This window comes from Kogia breviceps, chromosome 1 (assembly GCF_026419965.1).
Source record: "Kogia breviceps isolate mKogBre1 chromosome 1, mKogBre1 haplotype 1, whole genome shotgun sequence".
Taxonomy (NCBI): Eukaryota; Metazoa; Chordata; class Mammalia; order Artiodactyla; family Physeteridae; genus Kogia; species Kogia breviceps.
Genome location: NC_081310.1, coordinates 135,662,180 through 135,676,086, shown reverse-complemented (window position 1 = coordinate 135,676,086; position 13,907 = coordinate 135,662,180). Strand labels below are relative to the sequence as shown.

At 40.3% G+C, this 13,907-nt stretch overlaps 1 protein-coding gene across 7 annotated transcripts in view; it reads left to right on the top strand.

Moving 5' to 3' along the window:
* ST6GALNAC3 (ST6 N-acetylgalactosaminide alpha-2,6-sialyltransferase 3) overlaps positions 1–13,907 on the top strand; it is a 701,711-nt gene that overhangs the window by 338,636 nt on the left and 349,168 nt on the right. For all 7 annotated transcript variants that reach the window (XR_010834988.1, XM_067005641.1, XM_059062800.2 and 4 more), the window contains exon 3: positions 12,474–12,883. Coding sequence is in view for 6 of the 7 variants with exons in the window: in XM_067005641.1 (XP_066861742.1) it covers positions 12,474–12,883 (410 nt within the window). In the remaining variant the exon portion in view is untranslated. The remainder of the gene's footprint in view (positions 1–12,473; positions 12,884–13,907) is intronic.

Genomic DNA, 13,907 nt, shown 5'->3' with positions numbered 1-13,907 from the left:
TAATATCCCCCACTTCTTAATAGTGCTGTGAGTGCATTTCATGAAAGATAGTATGTGCTCTCTTTTTAACCTGAAAGACATCTAGTACCCACTGGACATCATGTTTGTCTCAATTTCCTCAACTAAATAATGGGAAATGAAAACTACCTTTTGAAGAATTTATTATGAGAACTGAATGGAATAATGTAATAAAGTGCTGGGCAGGATGACTGGCCCATAGTATGTATTCAATCATGTTAATATCGATAAATATAATACACCATACTTATATCTCCCTCACACTGCTTCTTCCCTCTCTCATCCTCTCCCTGCATCCCAGACAGGAATCAAGTCCTTTTTCTTATAAGGAGGCAAATGTCAAGATTTGTTTTAGCAGAGAAAGGACTTGTTTTTCAAGGCAATCCCTTAGACCTTTAAAATAGTATATGAATTGACCCTAGTTCCCCACCTACCTCAAGGCTGTGTACTGAGGTTAAAGCTCACACTGATTAGAATTCTAAAATTATTTTACCCTTAACAGAGCCTTGCACAGAATAGGTACTGGTAAAAATTACTTGATTGTTTACTAGATGTCACCAAATACTTAACTTTCCCCAAGCTGACTGTTTATTACCAGATATGCAGGTATAGAGCCAGTATATTTTGCAGAGGGAGAAAATACCCAAATCAAATAAGGCAAACCTTGGAGATATTGCAGGTTCAGTACCAGACCACTGCAATAAAGTGAATATTGCAGTAAAGTCACATGAATTTTTTGGTTTCCCAGGGCATGTAAAAGTTATGTTTACACTATACTATAGTCTATTAAGTGTGCAATAGCCTTATGTCTAAACAAGTACATGCCTTAATTTTAAAAATACTTTATTGCTAAAATACGCTAACCATCATATGACAACGTGGGTTGCTGCACACCTTCAATTTGTAAAAAACGCAATATCTATGAAGCGCAATAAAGCGAAGCGCAGTAAAACAAGGTATGCCTGTATAATGATGTTACCACTAAAAAAAAAAAATCAGTGTCTTAGATGTCAAATAAAAGAAAGCGTTTGACATTTGTGAGCTTTCTCTTAACAGTGACACAGTTGCCTAGACAAGGTTGGCTGTATATTTGTGGTGATCTCAGTTTATAGACACAGCCCAAGCCCAAGCAAAGCATTTGGCTTGATGTTTTGAGTGTACAAGAGGAAAAGACAAAGAGGTCAAGTTTGTTTTTAATAAAGAAAAACAAAAAATAGGTTCAAGTCAACTGAAAAGGAGAATTGAAAGTTAAGATGAGGCTTGATAAAGTGGAGCCAGATAAATCTTTCCAAAGGTCTCGGAAAATCCAGGGCCTCAATCTAGAAAGACACTGCTTACTGAGGCAGAACTGAGTGAGTGGACACATGTGGAATAAATTTTCAAGCAAGGGCCTCAAATCAAATAACATAAACGAGCTCAAGCAGGACGTTTTAACAAAAAAAGTTGAGATCACAAGATGCAGCGATAAAGCTAATAAAAGGAACTGAGATAACCAGATAAGAGCAGCTCTTGGGTCAAACCATCCATTCATGCCCAGGTGCGTCTTTCTTTTTATCATGGCTTACTGTAGTTTGAAGGTGACTTCAAACATATAAATGAGTCCCTTGCGCTTTAACAAGCTCTTCGTGTTACCTGAAGCTTCTGATTATGATTGTTTCATTCATCTAGCCCTGCACTCCTATCATACTTTAAAGATGGTTTCTGCAACCAAGTGGTGAATAGAGCAGTCACTCCATGCAGCCATGTCTCCTGGCACCTCATTCAGGAAACCAGACAGCTAGGCAGGTCTGAGAACAAGAAGTATGACATGCAGAAGTTTCTTACCACTCTGGCTGTGGTGACAATATGGCCAAGCGAATAGTATAAAAGAAAGGGGAAATTTAAAGATCACCACCTATCCCCAAAGTCATTACATTTCGTAGCACCCTGCCCAATTACATGTTTGTCACATAGACAAGAGGCTGTTATTCCCAGCGTTTGCCCTCAAGTTGTTAGTCAGCTGCTGACCTCATAAACTGCACAGCTGCAGCATCCTGATATGTTGTCATGAAACAGATTGTTATGTCTTAATTGATCACTCTCAGAGGTCACAGTTGTCAAGTGAAACCAGTATACTGATTTTTATTAGTTAAATTAAGCTTCGTTACAGCAGAACCAGCTAATTCACTTTAACAACTTGGAAATCCAATGCAGATTGCTACGTGTTGTAGATTAGAACACATCCAAGGCTTTTTCTTTATAGCTTTCTTTTTTCTTTTTGATTCTTTTTTAATGTGTGGAAGCCGTATCCTCAAAATGTTTTTATTATACAGTGAAGCAACTTCTTGGAACAATAAATGGAACCTAACCTCCCTGCACCATATGCATCTTGGTGATAAGTTGAAATGTGCCATGTGACCCACACAATTTAAATCAGGCATTGATTTGTGTGACTCTAAGTGAGTTTGGAGGACTCAGCTAAGTGTAATGGATGTCAGGCCCAGCTGCAAATCGCCTGGCAGGAACATTGTGTTCTTCCTTATCATCCCCAAAGACTGTGGGCTCCTAGGTGTATGAGGAAGGGGCTTAGATCAATGCCTGATTCTCAGAGGCATCCCCTTGTGCCTCCATTTGCCCACTGGTGAACTTTTCACTATGGGACCAACCTAGAGAACCCCATTTCCAAGTGCCCTAATATACTCACCCACTTTGAGTGGACCTATTCTAACCTGGTGCCTGGATCACCTGCTACCCACCTTAGTTCAGAAATCTTACTGTAGCAGGAGTGATGGACAGTCCCTTTCATAGCAGAGTTTAAAGGCACTTCACAAATGGACCTTTGTGGGCTGCATAAGTAAAGTTTTTTTGAAATTCTTAATTTGACATCTCAAATAAATACCCTTGTCATTCTAGTGTATTCTACAGTGTACCATAAAAACGAAATCAAAGAAGTAAAGTTAAATTAATGTAATAACTGTTAGCATCCAGAATACAATGGGAAGCATAAGGATGCTCATCAAAGCAATTTTTTTGTGATATAAAAAAATCAGGGCTTCCCTGGTGGCGCAGTGGTTGAGAGTCCACCTGCCGATGCAGGGGACACAGGTTCATGTCCTGGTCTGGGAAGATCCCTCATGCCGCGGAGCGGATGGGCCCGTGAGCCATGGCCGCTGAGCCTGCGCATCCGGAGCCTGTGCTCCGCAACTTGAGAGGTCACAACAGTGAGAGGCCTGCGTACCGCAAAAAAAAAAAAAAAAAAAAAAAAAAAACAAAAAAAAAAACCAAGTCAGATAATAGCTAATGCCCAGAAAGAGGCAGATAGGTACATTATGCTACATCCACACAATGGAATATTATGCAGGCATTAAAAATATCTCTAAAGACTATTTACTAACATGGGTAAGTTTAATGATGTGAAATTTATTGAAAAATCAATGTGGCCAAATTGTATAAATGGTATTTCTCAACATGTCTAGAACGAAGAAAATACTACAAAACATTGTAGCAGTTGTTGAGTGGTGGAAATATGGAAAGTTTTAATTCTTTTTATATTTTTCAAATTTTCCACAACAAGCCCATATTAATTTAATAATCAGGAAGATAAATAAAAGCTGCTTGAGTAGTTGTGTTATAACATTTGCTGCAGGAGTCTATGTTCAAGTCACCTGAAATCTAACAGGTCTGGAAATGAGCTTCTGCTTCCTCCCCTGGTCTGTTTCTCCTGAAGCCTTCTCCGTCTCAGTTAAAGGCAGCTCCAGGCTTCCAATTTCTTTCTTTTTTTTTTTTTTAACATCTTTATTGGAGTATAACTGTTTTACAATAGTGTGTTAGTTTTTCGTTTACAACAAAGTGAATCAGTTATACATATACATATGTTCCCATATCTCTTCCCTCTTGCATCACCCTCTCTCCCACCCTCCCTATCCCACCCCTCTAGGTGGTCACAAACCACCTAGCTGATCTCCCTGTGCTATGCGACTACTTCCCACTAGCTGTCCACCCTACGTTTGGTAGTGTATATATGTCCATGCCACTCTCTCACCTCGTCCAGCTTACCCTTCCCCCTCCCCATATCCTCAAGTCCATGCTCTAGTAGGTCTGTGTTTTATTCCCATCCTACCACTAATCTCTTCATGACATTTTTTTTTCTTAGAGTCCATATATATGTGTTAGTATACGGTATTTGTTTTTCTCCTTCTGACTTACTTCACTCTGTATGACAGACTCCACGTCTATCCACCTCATTACAAATAACTCAGTTTCATTTCTTTTTATGGCTGAGTAATAGTCCATTGTATATATGTGCCACATCTTCTTTATCCATTCATCTGTTGATGGACATTTAGGTTGCTTCCATGTCCTGGCTATAGTAAATAGAGCTACAATGAACATTTTGGTACATGACTCTTTTTGAATTATGGTTTTCTCAGGGTATATACCCAGTAGTGGGATTGCTGGGTCGTGTGGTAGTTCTATTTTGAGTTATTTAAGGAACCCCCATACTGCTTTCCATAGTGGCTGTATCAATTTACATTCCCACCAGCAGTGCAAGAGGGTTCCCTTTTCTCCACACCCTCTCCAGCATTTATTGTTTCTAGAGTTTTTGATGATGGCCAATCTGACCGGTGTGAGATGATATCTCATTGTAGTTTTGATTTGCATTTCTCTAATGATTAATGAGGTTGAGCATTCCTTCATGTGTTTGTTGGCAATCTGTATATCTTCTTTGGAGAAATGTCTATTTAGGTCTTCTGCCCATTTTTGGATTGGGTTGTTTGTTTTTTTGTTATTGAGCTGCATGAGTTGCTTATAAATTTTGGAGATTAATCCTTTGTCAGTTGCTTCATTTGCAAATATTTTCTCCCATTCTGAGGGTTGTCTTTTGGTTTTGTTTATGGTAACCTTTGCTGTGCAAAAGCTTTTAACTTTCATTAGGTCTCATTTGTTTATTTTTGTTTTTATTTCCATTTCTCTAGGAGATGGTTCAAAAAAGAACTTGCTGTGATTAATGTCATAGAGTGTTCTGCTTATGTTTTCCTCTAAGAGTTTGATAGTGTCTGGCCTTACATTTAGATCTTTAACCCATTTTGAGTTTATTTTTGTGTGTGGTGTTAGGGATTGTTCTAATTTCATACTTTTACATGTAGCTGTCCAGTTTTCCCAGTACCACTTATTGAAGAGGCTGTCTTTTCTCCACTGTATATTCTTGTCTCCTTTATCAAAGATAAGGTGACCATATGTGTGTGGGTTTATCTCTGGGCTTTCTATCCTGTTCCATTGATCTGTATTTCTGTTTTTATGCCAGTACCATACTGTCTTGATTACTGTAGCCTTGTAGTGTAGTCTGAAGTCAGGGAGCCTGATTCCTCCAGCTCCATTTTTTGTTCTCAAGATTGCTTTGGCTATTCGGGGTCTTTTGTGTTCTCATACAAATTGTGAATTTTTTTGTTCTAGTTCTGTAAAAAATGCCAGTGGTAATTTGATAGGGATAGCATTGAATCTGTAGATTGCTTTGGGTAGTAGAGTCATTTTCACAATGTTGATTCTTCCAATCCAAGAACATGGTATATTTCTCCACCTATTTGTATCATCTTTAATTTCTTTCATCAGTGTCTTATAGTTTTCTGCATACAAGTCTTTTGTCTCCTTAGGTAGGTTTATTCCTAGATATTTTATTCTTTTTGTTGCAATGGTAAATGGGAGTGTTTTCTTAATTTCACTCTCAGATTTCTCATCATTAGTGTATAAGAATGCCAGGGATTTCTGTGCATTAGTTTTGTATCCTGCTACTTTACCAAATTCATTGATTAGCTGTAGTAGTTTTCTAGTAGCATCCTTAGGATTCTCTATGTATAGTATCATGTCATCTGCAAACAGTGACAGCTTTACTTCTTTTCCTATTTGGATTCCTTTTATTTCTTTTTTTTCTCTGATTGCTGTGGCTAGAACTTCCAAGACTAGGTTGAATAAGAGTGGTGAGAGTGGGCAACCTTGTCTTGTTCCTGATCTTAGTGGAAATGGTTTCAGTTTTTCACCATTGAGAATGATGCTGGCTGTGGGTTTGTCATATATGGCCTTTATTATGTTGAGGAAAGTTCCCTGTATGCCTACTTTCTGCAGGGTTTTTATCATAAATGGGTGTTGAATTTTGTCAAAAGCTTTCTCTGCATCTATTGAGATGATCATATGGTTTTTCTCATTCAGTTTGTTGATATGGTGTATCACGTTGATTGATTTGCGTATATTGAAGAATCCTTGCATTCCTGGAATAAACCCCACTTGATCATGGTGTATGATCCTTTTAATGTGCTGTTGGATTCTGTTTGCTAATATTTTGTTGAGGATTTTTGCATCTATGTTCATCAGTGATATTGGCCTATAGTTTTCTTTCTTTGTGACATCTTTGTCTGGTTTTGGTATCAGCGTGATTGTGGCCTCATAGAAGGATTTTGGGAGTGTTCCTCCCTCTGCTATCTTTTGGAAGAGTTTGAGAAGGATAGGTGTTACCTCTTCTCTAAATGTTTGATAGAATTCGCCTGTGAAGCCATCTGGTCCTGGGCTTTTGTTTGTTGGAAGATTTTTAATCACAGTCTCAATTTCAGTGCTTGTGATTGGTCTGTTCATATTTTCTATTTCTTCCTGGTTCAGTCTCGGCAGTTTGTGCATTTCTAAGAATTTGTCCATTTCTTCCAGGTTGTCCATTTTATTGGCATACAGTTGCTTGTAGTAATCTCTAATAATCTTTTGTATTGCTGCAGTGTCAGTTGTTATATCTCCTTTTTCATTTCTAATTCTATTGATTTGAGTCTTCTCCCTTTTATTCTTGATGAGTCTGGCTAATGGTTTCTCAATTTTACTTATCTTCTCAAAGAACCAGCTTTTAGTTTTATTGATCTTTGCTATTGTTTCCTTCATTTCTTTTTCATTTATTTCTGATCTGATCTTTATGATTTCTTTCCTTCTGCTAAATTTGGGGTTTTTTTGTTCTTCTTTCTCTAATTGCTTTAAGTGCAAAGTTAGGTTGTTTTTTCAAGATGTTTCCTGTTTCTTAAGGTATGATTGTATTGCTATAAACTTCCCTCTTAGAACTGCTTTTGCTGTATCCCATAGGTTTTGGGTCGTCGTGTCTCCATTGTCATTTGTTTCTAAGTATTTTTTGATTTCCTCTTTGATTTCTTCAGTGATCACTTCGTTATTAAGTAGTGTATTGTTTAGCCTCCATGTGTTTGTATTTTTTACAGATCTTTTCCTGTAATTGATATCTAGTCTCATAGGGTTGTGGTCAGAAAAGATACTTGATATGATTTCAATTTTCTTAAATTTGCCAAGGCTAGATTTGTGACCCAGTATATGATCGATCCTGGAGAATGTGCCATGAGCACTTGAGAAAAAAGTGTATTCTGTTGTTTTTGGATGGAATGTCCTATAAATATCAATTAAGTCCATCTTGTGTAATGTATCATTTAAAGCTTGTGTTTCCTTATTTATTTTCATTTTGGATGATCTGTCCATTGGTGAAAGTGGGGTGTTAAAGTCCCCTACTATGATTGTGTTACTGTCAATTTCCCCTTTTATGGCTGTTAGTATTTGCCTAATATATTGAGGTGCTCCTATGTTGGGTGCATAAATATTTACAATTGTTATATCTTCTTCATGGATTGATCCCTTGATCATTATGTAGTGTCCTTCTTTGTCTCTTGTAATAGTTTTTATTTTAAAGTCTATTTTTCTGATATGTGAATTGCTACTCCAGCTTTCTTCTTATTTCCATTTGCATGGAATATCTTTTTCCATCCCCTTACTTTCAGTCTGTATGTGTCCCTAGGTCTGAAGTGGGTCTCTTGTAGACAGCATATATATGGGTCTTGTTTTTGTATCCATTCAGCCAGTCTGTGTCTTTTGGTGGGAGCATTTAATCCATTTACATTTAAGGTAGTTATCGATATGTATGTTCCTATTACCATTTACTTAATTGTTTCGGGTTGTTCTTGTAGGTCTTTTCCTTCTCTTGTGTTTCTTGCCTAGAGAAGTTCCTTTAGCATTAGTTGTAGAGCTGGTTTGGTGGTGCTGAACTCTCTCAGCTTTTGCTTGTCTGTAAAGGTTTTAATTTCTCCATCAAATCTGAATGAGAACCTTGCTGGGTAGAATAATCTTGGTTGTAGGTTTTTTTTCCTTCATCCCTTTAAATATGTCCTGCCACTCCCTTCTGGCTTGTAGAGTTTCTGCTGAAAGATCAGCTGTTAACCGTATGGGGATTCCCTTGTGTATTATTTGTTGTTTTTCCCTTGCTGCTTTTAATATGTTTTCTTTGTATTTAATTTTTGACAGTTTGATTATTATGTGTCTTGGTGTGTTTATCCTTGGGTTTATCCTGTATGGAACTCTCTGTGCTTCCTGGACTTGATTGACTATTTCCTTTCCTATATTAGGGAAGTTTTCAACTACAATCTCTTTGAATATTTTCTCAGTCCCATTCTTTTTCTCTTCTTCTTCTGGGACCCCTATAATTCGAATGTTGGTGCATTTAATGTTGTCCCAGAGGTCTCTGAGACTGTCCTCAGTTCTTTTCATTCTATTTTCTTTATTCTGCTCTGCAGTAGTTATTTCCACTATTTTATCTTCCAGGTCACTTATCCGTCCTTCTGCCTCAGTTATTTTGCTATTGATCCCATCTAGAGTATTTTTCATTTCATTTATTGTTTTGCTCATCGTTACTTGCTTCCTCTTTATTTCTTCTAGGTCCTTGTTAACTCTTTCTTGCAATTTGTCTATTCTATTTCCAAGATTTTGAATCATCTTTACTATCATTATTCTGAATTCTTTTTGAGGTAGACTGCCTATTTCCTCTTCATTTGTTAGGTCTTGTGTGTTTTTATCTTGCTCCTTCATCTGCTGTGTGTTTTTCTGCATTCTCATTTTTGCTTATCTTACTGTGTTTGGGGTCTCCTTTTTGCAGGCTTCAGGTTCGTAATTCCCATTGTTTTTGGTGTCTGTCCCCAGTGGCTAAGGTTGGTTCAGTGGGTTGAGTAGGTTTCCTGGTTGGGGGGACTAGTGCCTCTGTTCTGGTGGATGAGGCTGGATCTTGTCTTTCTGGTGGGCAGGTCCACGTCTGGTGGTGTGTTTGGGGATGTTGGTAGGCTTATTATGATTTCAGGCAGCCTCTCTGCTAATGGATGGGGCTGTAGACCTGTCTTGCTCTTTGTTGGGCAAAGAGTGTCCAGCACTGTTCGTTGCTGGTCCTTGAGTGAAGCTGGGTCTTGGTGTTGAGATGGAGATCTCTGGGAGATTTTCGCCGTTTGATATTGCGTGGAGTTGGGAGGTCTCTTGTGGACCAGTGTCCTGAGGTTGGTTCTCCCACCTCAGAGACACAGCCCTGGTGCTTGGCTGGAGCGCCAAGAGCCTTTAATCTACATGGGTCAAAATAAAAGGGAGAAAAAATAGAAAGGAAAGAAAAGGAAGGAAGGAGGGAGGGAGGGAGGGAGGAATGGAGGGAGGGAAGGAAGGAAAGAAGAAAGGAAGGGAGGAAGGAAGAAAGGAAGAGAGGGAGGAAGGAAGGAAGAAAGCAAGAAAGGAAGGAAGGAGAGGAAGAAAGGGAGGGAGGAAGAGAGGAAGGAAGGGAGGAAAGAAAGGAGGAAGGAAGGAAGAAAGAAGGGAAGAAAGGAAGGAAGAAAGGAAGAAAGGGAGAAGACAAAATAAAGTAGGATAAAGTATAGTTATTAAAATAAAAAATAATTATTAAGAAGAAAAATTTCTATTAAAAAAAACAAAGAGAAACGGGTCAGTCTAACCCTAGGACAAATGGTGAAAGCAAAGCTATACAGACAAAATCTCACACAGCAGCACACACATACACACTCACAAAAAGAAAAAAGGGGAAAATAATAGTATATCTTGCTCCCAAAGTCCACCTCCTCAATTTGGGATGATTCGTTGTCTATTCAGGTTTTCCACAGATGCAGGGCACTTCAAGTTGATTGTGGAGCTTTAATCCGCTGCTTCTGAGGCTGCTGGGAGAGACCTCCCTCTCTCCTCTTTGTTCGCACAGCTCCTGGGGTTCAGCTTTGGACTTGGCCCCGCCTCTGCATGTAGGTCGTCCGAGGGCGTCTGCCCTTCGCTCAGACAGAACAGGGTTAAAGGAACAGCTGATTCGGGGGCTCTGGCACAGGCCGGGGGGAGGGAGGGGCACGGATGCGAGGCGAGCCTGCAACGTCAGAGGCCGGCGTGACGCTGCACCGGCCCGAGGCGCGCCGTGCGTTCTCCCGGGGAAGCTGTCCCTGGATCCCGGGACCCCGGCAGTGGCGGGTTGCACGGGCTCCCGGAAGGGGCGGTGTGGAGAGTGACCTGTGCTCGCGGCAGCAGCAACCCTAGCGTCCCACACCCGTCTCTACTGTCTGTGACGACAGCCGTGGCTCTCCCCCGTTTCTGGAGCTCCTTTACGCGGTGCTCTTAATCCCCTCTCCTCGCGCCCCAGGAAGCAAAGAGGGAAGAAAAGGTCTCTTGCCTCTTCGACAGCTCCAGACTTCAACCGGACTCCCTCCTGGCCAGCCGTGGCGCACTAACCCCTTCAGGCTGTTTTCACTGTGCCAACTCTAGACCTTTCCCTGGGATCCGAATGAAGCCTGAGCCTCAGCTCCCGGCCCCCGCCCACACCGGCGGGGGAGCAGACAAGCCTCTTGGGCCGGTGAGTGCCGGTCGGCACCGATATTCTGTGCGGGAATCTCTCTGCTTTGCCCTCTGCTGCGTGTTACTGCGCTCTCCTCCACGGCTCCGGAGCTTCCCCGTCCTCCACCCACAGTCTCTGCCCGCGAAGGGGTTTAGTGTGTGGGAACCTTTCCTCCTTTACGGCTCCCTCCCACTGGTGCAGGTCCCGTCCCTATTCTTTGTCTCTGTTTATTCTTTTTTCTTTTGCCCTACCCAGGTACGTGGGGAGTTTCTTGACTTTTGGGAGGTCTGAGGTCTTCTGCCAGTATTCGGTGTGTGTTCTATAGGAGAAGTTCCACGTGTAGATGTATTTCTGATGTCTCTGTGAGGAGGAAGGAGATCTCCGCGTCTTACTCTTCTGCCATCTTGAAGCTCCTCCCAGGCTTCCAATTTCTTAGGCTAAAAATCTGAAGTTATCCTTGACTCCTTTCTCTCTTCAGATCTCACCTTCCATCTACTGGTCAACCCAGCAAGCCCTACCTTCAGAAAATATGCAGCATGTGACCAGCTTCTTACCACCTCCTCTGCTACCCAACCCGATCCAAGCCATCATCCTCTCTTGCTGGGATTATGGCAGCTTCCTGTTCTCACAGTTTCTACCCCTGCCTTCCTTGTGTCAGTTTTCCACACAGCAGCCAAAGCTGTTACAATGTGACTTGGATCAGTCATTCCCCTGCCCAGAGCCCCCAGTGGCTCTTAAGTAAAAGGCCCTAAGTGACGGCTCCCCTGCCACCTCTCATGCCCCAGTACTCACTTGCTATTCTCAATGCTCTGCTAGGCCACATTGCCCTCCCTATTGTTCCTCTCCTACCCTGGGGTATTTGCAGTGACTTTTTCACTTTTGCTTTTGCTTTGCAGGAATGCCTTTTTCAAAATTTTTCAAAACCCCATGGTCAGCCCTTTTACTTCATTCAAGTCTTTCCTCAAATATAATTTTTTCCTGAGGCCTTTTCTGGTCACTCTACTAACACATACACATACATTCACATAGATACATCCTTACCTCCTTCCTTGCTTTAATTTTCCCTATTTAGCACTTACCTCCATCTAACATATACTGTGCAGATTTGTCCGTTGCCTTTCTTCCCTCACTTGAATGTAAGCTCTGTGAGGGCAGGGATATTTGTTTAAAATGTTCACAGCTGAATCCCCAACCCCTAGAACATAGTACATAGTAGTTAGTCAAATAACTACTTTGAGTCCCTACCATTGACAGTTGTGTGCTAATTATCCTGGTGACTTTTCTGAGTCTCTTTGCTACTCAGTTTGCCCACCTAGATTGAACCTGTTGGTATGTTGACATGTTTCTTCTGGATTGCTTTTCTCTTTTCAACTAAATCAGTAATTCTAGATGAATTGGAAACGTCCATTTCTTCCCTAATATTAAGTTCAGGGTCCTAATAAATTATCTTAATTAATAAATTATCTTAATTATCTAAATTAAATTGCTTTCATTTCCTGACTTAACCACTATATATTGAGCTACTGTAGTATTCCAGGGACTTCTGGGGAGTGGGGTTAAAATGAAGAAGACAGACATTGATTCTGCTGTTACTGAGTTTACTGTCTAGTAGACAGGCATAATTAAATAATAAATTAAAGTGCAACACAACTACTGTTGGTTTGGTATAAATATATTTCAGAGGTATTCCCACACTCAGCAGTTATACACAATATCTGGATTTTCTGTTTTCCCAGAGGAACTTGTTTGGATAGATGGAAGTTACTAATTTACACATTTCTTCCCCCGCCCTCTTTCTCTTTTTGTTTTTCAGCCTTTGCAACTGGACTGTAACCTTTGTGCCATAGTGTCAAACTCAGGTCAGATGGTTGGCCAGAAGGTGGGGAACGAGATAGATCAGTCTTCCTGCATTTGGAGAATGAACAATGCCCCCACCAAGGGCTATGAAGAAGATGTTGGCCGCATGACAATGATTCGAGTTGTATCCCATACCAGCGTTCCTCTTTTGCTGAAAAACCCTGATTATTTTTTCAAGGAAGCAAATGCTACTATTTATGTTATTTGGGGCCCTTTCCGCAATATGAGGAAAGACGGCAATGGCATTGTTTACAACATGTTGAAAAAGACTGTTGACATCTATCCCAATGCCCAGATTTACGTGACCACAGAGAAGCGCATGAGTTACTGTGATGGAGTGTTTAAGCAGGAAACTGGGAAAGACAGGTGAGTCCTCTGAGAAGCAGCCTTATTGTCTTTTATGCTAAATCTTTGCTGAGTTCTCTTGCCAGCTATCAAATGAACAGAGTAACTTTTCAAACTGATTGTTATGTTTTTGACTATTATGATTACTTGATGAGCCAGCAGCTAGGCCCCATTTATTCCACCTACCCCACCTTCTGTTCTCTCCCTTTTGATTGGCTTGAGGCTCCAAAAAAACACTGGCTGCTTCCCCAAGATATCTTTAGATTTCTTCTTATTTAGCTCAATTTGCTATTGAATAAATTGGATTTTAGCCGAAAGAAGTCTACACATTTCTGTTTTAAAATAGAAATGTGAGAGAACTTTAGGACCTAAACTCCTTTGGAAGCTGTGGCAAAAATTTACTGAGAGCACAAAACAGAACAAGCTATTGATTCTCTAATAAGGTTGCATAGCTTCTTGCCTGCAAATAGGTCCTACGATCGTGAACACCATAACTTAGCATTTAACATGTTAAGCAGAATACCATGTTGAAATTATGCATTCCTTAAAATCGTTAGCAGTGGATTCTTGAAGAGAAATGAGATATACATACCGTTCACTCAATGATCTAAAAACCAATTTGCATTTTTTTCATTACATCCGGTTTTCTGCAGCGTTCTGTAAACCACCTTTCCCAAGGCCTGCCTGTCTTATTCTTCTCCTGCTCCTTACTTTTCTTGCTTCCTCCCCATGCTATCTCTTCCTCCTCCTCTTCTCCCATATAACTATTGCTCACCACTTTTTCTTCCTCTTTAGAAAGGTAACCAGTATGTGAGAAAGAAGTAGAATTATAAATCAGTTTACCTTAGTTCATATATCTAGTTCTAATAAAGAACTGCTGAAGGAAAATATTGAAACTTATTGCTGAAAGTTTGAATTACTGTGAATTTGCTTTTTTGTGTAATACTATGGATAAATTGAGCATTGACTATAATTCCAATGTTAACATTCTGATTTCCTCAGAATATCTGTCTTTTATTCTTCCTTATTATCAAATTTAAACTTT